Raw genomic sequence first — 9385 nt, forward strand, 5'->3', positions numbered from 1 at the left:
GCTTAGATCATCCCCTGAGAATTTCTTCTCGGTAGGATTTAAGAGATTTGGCATTCATCTCTAAACTCTAGTTCTAAAGATAAAAATGGCTTCTTTCCTACCTTGGCTGGCTGAAAAGAATCTTGCTACTAAAAATGCTATTAATATAACAGACCCGTCAGAGCAATGCAGGGAGTGCTGTAATTCTTGAAGGTTGGGGCCATTTCCTTTAGGAAACCTCTCCTGAGGCTTTTAACTTGATTAGTTTTCTGTTGGCAGAAACAAGCCTAACCAGAAATTTGTTGTTGAGAATATGCCTGTGAATTTATATTTGCAAACTTTTGATGTATACAGTAGAGGAGGGTACCTCCTAGCACATTTGAGGTGACAGTTTTGCCTTTCTATACCTTAGTTTCTGTCACCATCATTCTTTCCTTCTTTTAACTTTAAATCTATGTGATTCTTAAAATGGGACTGTGGCTAACGCCTGTTCTAAGCTTTTAATTACTTATTGGCAAAACGTATAGATACATAGACATATCCAGGTATCTTAATGTACGCTTAAAAAAAAAAATCAAGAACCCTGAGAAATTGGTCGTGGCCTTTAGCATTACTTTAGATGCTTATTTATTTTACTTGCAAAAATGTAGTACGTGATATTCTTAGGAATGTAGATAATACAAGTTATGCATGCACAGTGCATCTTTTCATGTTCCCTACTCCAAGTTGAGTTTCTGTGTTTTTTCTTGGCTTCTTAAAGACGTCAGCCAGGGAGGTGTGAACTTATTGCTTTGAAGTATGCTTGCTACTAGTAAAAGGAAGATTCTCTTTCTTGGAAACTTTGCTCTCAGAATCATACGACGTGTGACCTGGTAGGGAATATTCCAGTATGGGAATAGCTTCACATCTGGCATCTGTATGAATTACCTCTGAACTCATCGGAACATTCAATGGAGGTTTTTCCCTTCCTGTTGCCACAAATTTCATTTCAGTGAAGCTGTGCTTATAGGAGTTTAAGCAACCTTTGAGACTGAACCGTGGGATTATAGAGTGGTTCTGGATCAACGTGATATTATGTTTCAGGGTGTTTCAAACTGTAATGGTTACAATAAATTTGTTCCTGTTTTCCTCTGGTACCTTTCACTTTTTTGTTTATTGTATCCCTTCCCTGGCTAGAATGTAAGTTTCATGAGCGTGGGGAATGTGTGTCTTTTGTTGTCTGCTGTATCTCTGGCTTCTAGAATGTAGTAGGTGCTCAGTATATATTTTCTGGACTATGTAGATGATTGGAAGAATCAGCTCAGGGATGTGCCCAGCTACTCTATTTTTCTTCTTTCCTTTCTGGCCATTTTCATGTGTGTATCGTAAGTGTATACCACTTAACTAGTCTAGAGAAACCTCATTGCTGAGCAAGGAGAATAAGGCTAAATAGAGTCACACATGTTGAACTTTGAGGATTTTTCTATTTTCCACTCTGGGTAACAGTCCTCAGACCAATGAGAGAGACTGGAAAAATGTTAAGGAAGGAGTTGAATTAACTTGGGTAGCCCCAAAAGGCTGAATGATATTTAGTGATTTCATCATGTGAATTTCTGTTTGCAGGGCACTCTGTACCAGATTAATGTTCTCAGGTTGGATTTACTCCCAGAAATAAACCCATTAGTTTGCTGCTTAAGCAGAGAGTGGGGTTCCTATTTCATTTTGCCCATCTCCCTCTCCCTATCCCACTTCACAGCCCCTACCCGAACCTCCCAATCAGGGTTTTCAGAATGCTGTGGAATTGAGGTAAAAACCCTTTTCCTTCTTGAGTTCGATTTATTAGGAAGAGTTTATTTATTGGACTTACATCTTGAGCTTTTCCATTTTTGATTGATTTTGAAGTGTAGATGGAGTCAGAATGAAACAAAACCATTGGGAGAGAGGGAGGTTATCCAATGCACCTCTGAGCTTTGCTTGGTTGTTTGAAATGTGTAATTTCAAACAGAAAGTTACTCATTTGGCAGACACCTTGGTTTGTACTTTTCAGAGTTTTTAGTTTATGGATAGGCATAGACCTTTAAATATACACCTGTAGGGTTTAAGTAGACGAAGGCAACGGTTGCCAGCTCTATGAAAGCAACCCTGTGCCGTGCCGGGTGGGCAGCTACCCTCTGGGCAGAGACAAGTGTAATTCTCTAATGATCTTATTTATGTTCTTATTTCATATCTCCGCAGGAGTAATCTCAGTACATGATGTTAGTTCTCACCTGCTACCACGTAAAAGTCCAAGTACCTGCCAGGTGCATATAGGTGTGCTGTTATCTGCCAAGCTGGCTGCCGTCCCTGTGTGCTGAACTCTTCCTGTTAACTGCCTATACCCATTGGATGACTCAATGATCCCCTCCTTTTTTTTTTTTTCTTTGCTACAGGCCATAAAACCATGGGAAACGCAGAAAGTCAAAATGTAGTGCATGAGTTTTACGGAGAAAAGCATGCGAGCCTGGGGCGCAAACACACGTCGCGCTCCCTGCGCCTGTCGCACAAGGTGCGGCGGACCAGGCACGCCTCCTCGGGGAAGGTGATCCACAGGACCTCCGAAGTGACCACCCGATCCAGCAGCACTCCCAGTATCCCCCAGTCCCTGGCCGAAAATGGCTTGGAGCCCTTCTCCCAAGAAGGCACCCTGGAGGACTTCGGGAGCCCCATTTGGGTGGACCGAGTGGATATGGGCTTGAGACCCGTGTCTTACACGGATTCTTCCGTCAGTCCCAGTGTAGGCAGCAGCATTGTCCTCGCAGCAGCCTCTGTGCAGAGCATGCCAGACTCAGAGGAGAGCAGGCTTTACGGGGATGACGCTACGTACTTGGCGGAGGGAGGCAGGAGGCAGCATCCCTATACATCCGATGGGCCCACTTTCACGGAGACGGCGAGCTTTAAGAAGAAACGCTCCAAATCTGCAGACATCTGGCGGGAGGACAGCCTGGAATTCTCGCTCTCTGATCTGAGCCAAGAACATTTAACAAGCAACGAAGAGATCTTGGGTTCTGCCGAAGAGAAAGATTGCGAGGAGACTCGGGGGATGGAAGCCCCGGCGAGTCCGCGGCAGCTCAGTACCTGTCAACGTGCCAATTCACTGGGGGACTTGTATGCTCCCCAGAAAACCTCCGGGGTGACGGCAGACGGGGGGCGGAGGGGCAGATTTGCAGGCTACTGTCGGAATTTGGTGTCTGATATTCCTGATCTTGGGAACCATAAGATGCCACCGGCTGCTGCCGAAGAGGCTCTTCCGTACAGTAATTATAACACACTTCCCTGTAGGAAATCTCACTGTCTTTCTGAAGGTGCCACCAACCCACAAATGAGCCATAACAACAGCATGCAAGGCAGAAGAGCAAAAACAACTCAGGTAAAGTGACTGGAATCTGTTTCAGTATTTTGGAAATGATGCATGACTTTAAGTGCATGAATTTGCTCTTACACGATTCCCATCTCTTAGCCGGGTTTTACCGTGTTTGCCTGGTGGGTGCTGCACCCGATGCCGTTTCTCTGGAGATTCAGCGCTCTTCTGCCTCGCCCCTCTTGCAGTTCTGTGGTGAAGGGGTGGGGATTAGGGAGTAAGCGTAGATGTGTGTCGGGGATGTGATGAGAGTGGGAATAAAGCTGATAAGTTCACATTGGGAAGCTGCCTCTCCAACTCAGCTGTTCAACAGCGTCTCACTTCTGAGCTTCCTTCCTAACGTGGTTCTATCCGTGGACAGATGGGGATGGTGGGGTGTGGACTCTGGGAACTTATTTCTTCAGCGCCGCAGGTGGGAAGAGGTTAGTCGGCCGCTCGTTGGAGGAGGTGTTTTTGATTCAGGGCGGGCTCTGGTCATTTGTCAGCTTCTCTCAGAGGTTGGCAGGCTGACTGCCTTACCAGGAGCCATTTCAATTTCCTGTTCCTTGCAAGGCTGGCCAGCCCTCTCTCTGGAGGGAGGTGTTGCGGAAGGAATAACATGGGTGGGTTCCAGTTCTACGCTGCAGCCAACTAGTTTTTGACCTTGGGCAAACCCTGACTTCTAGTCGCTCTTCTGAACAGTGGGGTAAAGATGCTCGACTCACCTGCCTCGGGGTCCAGGGCATGAAAGACTGGGTGTGAAAACATTTTTCAAAGATTTAAAACATATCTCACTTATGAAAGGATAGACCCGTTACCTTAATTAGTAATGATAATTAACGTGGAGATAATAATGTGTCAAGTAATCCTGCATGCCTCCGTCCTTTTCTGGTCCTGCAGTTCCCTGTAGTGGAGTTCTGGGAGTCCTGGCTTGTGTTGAGGATGGGTTGGTAGTTTGCAAGATGGTGCTTCAGATCCGGAATCCAGATTGGGCCCATTTGCCTTGAAAGGCGTATTGGCCACCAGGGGTGACCAGCGAATACCACTGAGGTCAGCTGGAAAACAGCAGGTGTGCTCTGACCTGGCCAGCAGTACGCGGTGTTCACCTTCTGGTCTTGCTTCAGTGCAAGTCAAAGTTATTCGAGGGTTATTTTGAGGCTCAATTCTCTTGGGAAGGGTGTCTAAATATAATGGGCAGATGGTGGGGAACCTGGGGAGGAGGGCAAAGGAAATTGGCACTAGATTGTCTGTGTTCCTGCCCAAGAGCAAGTTGTTTTGCTTTGTTTTGTTTTTAAGTACTCAAAATCTCAGGTTTCTAATTTTATTTTGGAATTTAAAAAAAAAATATTTATTTATGGCTGTGTTGGGTCTTCATTTCTGTGCGGGGGCTTTCTCTAGTTGTGGCAAGTGGTGGCCACTCTTCATCGCGGTGCGCCGACCTCTCACTATCGCGGCCTCTCTTGTTGCGGAGCACAGGCTCCAGACGCACAGGCTCAGTACTTGTGGCTCACGGGGCTAGTTGCTCCGCGGCATGTGGGATCTTCCCAGACCAGGGCTCGAACCCGTGTCCCCTGCATTGGCAGGCAGATCCTCAACCACTGCGCCACCAGGGAAGCCCTTATTTTGGAATTTTAAATCCCCGTATATAAGTCATCTGGGGATACAGTTTGGGTTTTTTTTTTGTTTTTTTTTTAACCACTGTATATTTCTATATTAGAATAATTGAAATTTACTCTATATTCCTCTGGGTTGATATAGGTTAAAGGAGTCTGTGTTTGACCTTTTCCTCTTCTTTTTTAAAAGATATTTAAACTGTGGTAAAAGTACACATCACGTTTACCATCTTGGCATTTTTAAATGTATGGTTGAAGGGTAGTAAGTACATTCACACTGTTGTGTACCCTTCATCTTCAGAACTCTTTTCGTCTTGTAGAACTGAAATTCTGTCCCCATTAAACAGTAGTTCTCTGTTTCCCCCTTTCCCCAGCCCCTGGCAACCACCGTTCTACTTTCTGTCTCAGTGAATTTGGCTCTAGAGACCTTGTAAGAGTGGGAATCATGTAGTATTTGTCTTTTTGTGACAGGCTTATTTCACTTAGGTTGATATCCTCAAGGTTCACACGTTGTACCATGTGTCAGAAGCTCCTTCCTTTTTAAGGCTGAATAATATTCCGCTGTATGTATATAACACTCCCCCCACAGCCCCCATTCATCCACTGGAGGATAAGTTTTGCTGATGGTGTCCAAGCCAGGTATCCTGGCTCCACGTCTTCTTACCCGAGTAACTTTGGGCACAGTTTTTTTTAAATTAATTAATTTATTTATGGCTGTGTTGGGTCTTCGTTTCTGTGCGAGGGCTTTCTCTAGTTGTGGCAAGCGGGGGCCACTCTTCATCGCGGTGCGTGGGCCTCTCACTATTGAGGCCTCTGTTGTTGCGGAGCACAGGCTCCAGATGCGCAGGCTCAGCAGTTGTGGTGCACAGGCCTAGTTGCTCCACGGCATGTGGGATCTTCCCAGACCAGGGCTCAAACCCGTGTCCCCTGCATTGGCAGGCAGATTCTCAACCACTGCGCCACCAGGGAAGCCCTGGGCACAATTTTTAAGTCTCTGGAAGCCTTAATTTCTTCATCTGTCAAATGGGAATAATAATAAAGTTTCTGAGAAAATGGAATGTGAAGGCCAGCGCTTGGTACTTTAGAAGCTACCCATAAGGGACAATCTGTAAGTTGATGTAATTTTCATTATTATTAGTGTTGTGTGAGTTGAGAACTCAAGGTAGTTTTGTGTTTATATCAAACTTTGTGTTAGAAACAAAATTATTAAAAAGGCTGATTCTGAGGTTTGAGAAGGTGAGTGTGAATGTTGCATCTAGATGCACTCCTTGAATTTTTATCCATTTCTCTTCTGAAGCGAGATTATGATGATAGAAATGACTGAATTACCCCGCTGTGGTCCCTCTGCCTACCCTGGCCGGGCTCTTCCTACACTGGCAACTTGACAGGTTGGGACGCAGGTGAGATAGGTGCCCTATTAAAGGGTCACCTGAAAGGCACTGCAGGCTCTGTCCTGAAGACATCGCCAGATTGGCATTGCAGACCTGATTGGAAGAAATGGTCTCCTGGCCCTCAGCAGTTAAAAGGAACCTCACCTGTGACTGTCACTTTTACCTGGAACAATGCTAAGTTAGCTCACATTCTGTGTAAGATTTGACGGGGTGCCAGGTGGTATTCTGGCTCCCTATCTCCAGGTCTCCAACACTGGGGGACAGTTGGACCTCTGTTTCCCCCGACTCCCCACTGATGGAGCTGTGAGCCTTTGAGTCATGGCCACCCCCAGAAGAGGGGCAGAGCCGGTATCACTGAAAGTTCTCATGTGTAATTGTTGTACGACATTTCCATTCTTTGGCTTGTCGCCTTCTAAAATTGTTAATATGTGAAAGTGAGATCATCTCAATGTGGTGTCTCATAAAGCACTGTGGTAGCTTAATGTAACGCAAAGTGCAACGGGACTAGGAATCCTAAGAAGTACATTTGCACCCCGGCTCACTCCTTACTAAACGGTGACCTTGGGCAAGTCACTCCATCACTGGCTCCTTCTCTGACCAGGGTGAGTGACACCAGCCTCTGACAGGGCCATTAGGAGAACCAAGTGGGATTCCATGCATGGAAGCCTTTTGCAGAGTGTATAAAGTGAACGGAAGTCTTATTTTTGTGTCGACTTTACGTGTTGAGTGAAGATCTTTAATGACTTGAAACAAACCCCAGAATTATTCACAACACTGTCCATCCACCCACACTTCCTAGTCTAAGTTTGGCGTGTTCATCCAGTGCAATTTCTTGAGAACCCACTATGTTCCAAACAGTGTATTTTAAGAGGCAGTGGGTGTGGAGGCTTCCTTGAAAAGAATTCTTTTTTTCTTTTTTTTTGTTGATAAAAGTTTCTGACCCAGGGGCCCTCTCCAGCAAGTTTGGATCATAGATATTAAGGCCTCCTCATCTGCCCTGGTGATGTGGTTGAATCTATAATAGTCCTGTCAGCAGTTTTACTCCCCAGAAAAGAGCTCCTGGCAGGCATTTAGCCAAGGTCATGGCATCTGAGCCTGAGAGACAATATGTTTTATCTGAACTAACATGAACAACATCTTTTTATTTGAAAATGATCAAAAAATGTGTCTGCCACACACTAAGTGCTGAGAAATTATATTTGTCCAATTCAGTATACTTGAGTATGTGTCGTTGTACCTCCTGCATAAAAGTTTTATCTTGTCAGTCAGTCTGCTACTCATTTGTTGGGAGGATTTACCCAGACTACTGAAAGCAGAGTTTATTTGTACTGACTTCTGTTAAATCCCAAGTAGGTTGCCCCTTGATTCAGTGAATGCCTCATTGGTATTTTGGCCTGGACTTTACTCTCAATGTTCCCATGGTTAATGGACAGAGGAAGGGGCAGCCTGGTGTCAGGCACAGAAGAGGTTCTGGAGTCCAGCAGGCCTGAGCTTGTGAGTTTGAACCCTGTTACCTGTTGGCTTATGTAACCTAGAAGGATCTCAGTGCCTCTTGAATGAGGGTTCCACACGGGAATGAATGTAAAACTCCTGGCACAATATCTTGCACATATTAGATGCTCCGTAAATAATGGTTATAAGTTATGATGGTAAAGTTTGGTTTAATTGTGTAGAGTTCTGCTCTCCTGTGTTTCTAAGACTATCAGCGGGTGAGGTGGAGAGAGGAAACTGCCATTGGATGGAGTGTCCTTGAGCCAGGTTCTGTGTTTGAAAGGGAAGCTTTGGCTTGGAGCTGTCCTGCATAACGCCTGAGGAGGGCTTCATTCATCCACTTGGGAGATGAAAGAATGTGAACAGCTGTGCTGAGGATGTCTCGGGGCCGCCACCTTGGGAGGGAGCAGGGGGGCTCCCTCAGAGCTCCTCACGGGGACGTGGCGCTGGTGCTAAGGTTTGTGTGCTGGTCCAGCTTCTGACACCCTCTTCACGCCGTGGTATATGGAGTGGGATCGACAGAAGACAGAGCTCCTGGCCCCTGAGCACCTCTGCGGGGGTTCATTTCAGCCTGATTGCGAGTTGCCAACTCTCCCATCACTTTTCAGGGGAGGAAATCAACCTAAGGAGATTAGGTGACAGGGTCTCACGACTGGATTGAAGTCCAGGTCTTCTGACCCACAGGCCAGGGTCCTTTCTTCAGAAGCAAACCCACACCACACTGCCTCCCCATGTTCAAACAGGTTTCAGCTCACGTGCCCTCAGATTTTTAACATCAAAACCCCCCAGTTCTGGTACAGAAGCCAAACAGGGTGGTGGGCTGAAAAGAAAATAGTAACTGTCCAGTACCGTGACCCAAATCAGCAGTCCCTGAGAGAGATGACCAAAGGCGACTTTATTTTTTTATTTGTATTTTTTTTACTTGAAGTATAGTTGATTTACAATGTTGTGTTAACTTCTGCTGTACAGCAGAGTGATTCAGTTATACACGTATATACATTCTTTTTCATGTTCTTTTCTATTACGGTTTATCACAGGATATCGAATATAGTTCCCTGTGCTATACAGTAGGACCCTGTTGTTTATTCATTCTATGTATGATAATTTGCATCTGCTAATCCCAACCTCCCACTCCATCTCCCCGCCACCTTCCCCTCGGCAACAAGTCTGTTCTCTACGTCTGAGTCTATTTCTGTTTCGTAGGTAAGTTCATTTGTGTCATATTTTAGATTCCACATGTAAGTGATATCGTATGGTATTGTCTTTGTCTGACTTACTTTACTTAGTATGATAATCTCTAGTTCCATCTATGGTGCTGCAAATGGCATTATTATTTTTTATGGCTGAGTAGTATTCCATTGTACATATGTACCACATCTTCTTTATCCATTCATCTGTCGATGGACATTTAGGTTGTTTCCGTGTCTTGGCTATTGTAAATAGTGCTGCTGTGAACATAGGGGTGCGTGTATCTTTTTGAATTATAGTTTTGTCTGCATACATATGCCCAGGAGTGGGATTGCTGGATCATATGGTAGCTCTATTTTTAGTTTTTT

The 9385-nt window shown here is 45.2% G+C and overlaps 1 protein-coding gene across 2 annotated transcripts in view; it reads left to right on the plus strand.

Annotated features, from left to right (window-relative positions):
• The window catches only part of TIAM1 (TIAM Rac1 associated GEF 1), a 149296-nt gene that overhangs the window by 7784 nt on the left and 132127 nt on the right, over positions 1–9385 (plus strand). For both annotated transcript variants that reach the window (XM_007447422.1, XM_007447423.1), the window contains exon 2: positions 2388–3364. In XM_007447422.1, coding sequence (XP_007447484.1) covers positions 2399–3364 — 966 coding nt within the window. In that variant the 5' untranslated portion in view covers positions 2388–2398. The remainder of the gene's footprint in view (positions 1–2387; positions 3365–9385) is intronic.

This window comes from Lipotes vexillifer, unplaced genomic scaffold (genome assembly GCF_000442215.2).
Source record: "Lipotes vexillifer unplaced genomic scaffold, Lipotes_vexillifer_v1.1 scaffold689, whole genome shotgun sequence".
Lineage (NCBI taxonomy): Eukaryota > Metazoa > Chordata > Mammalia > Artiodactyla > Lipotidae > Lipotes > Lipotes vexillifer.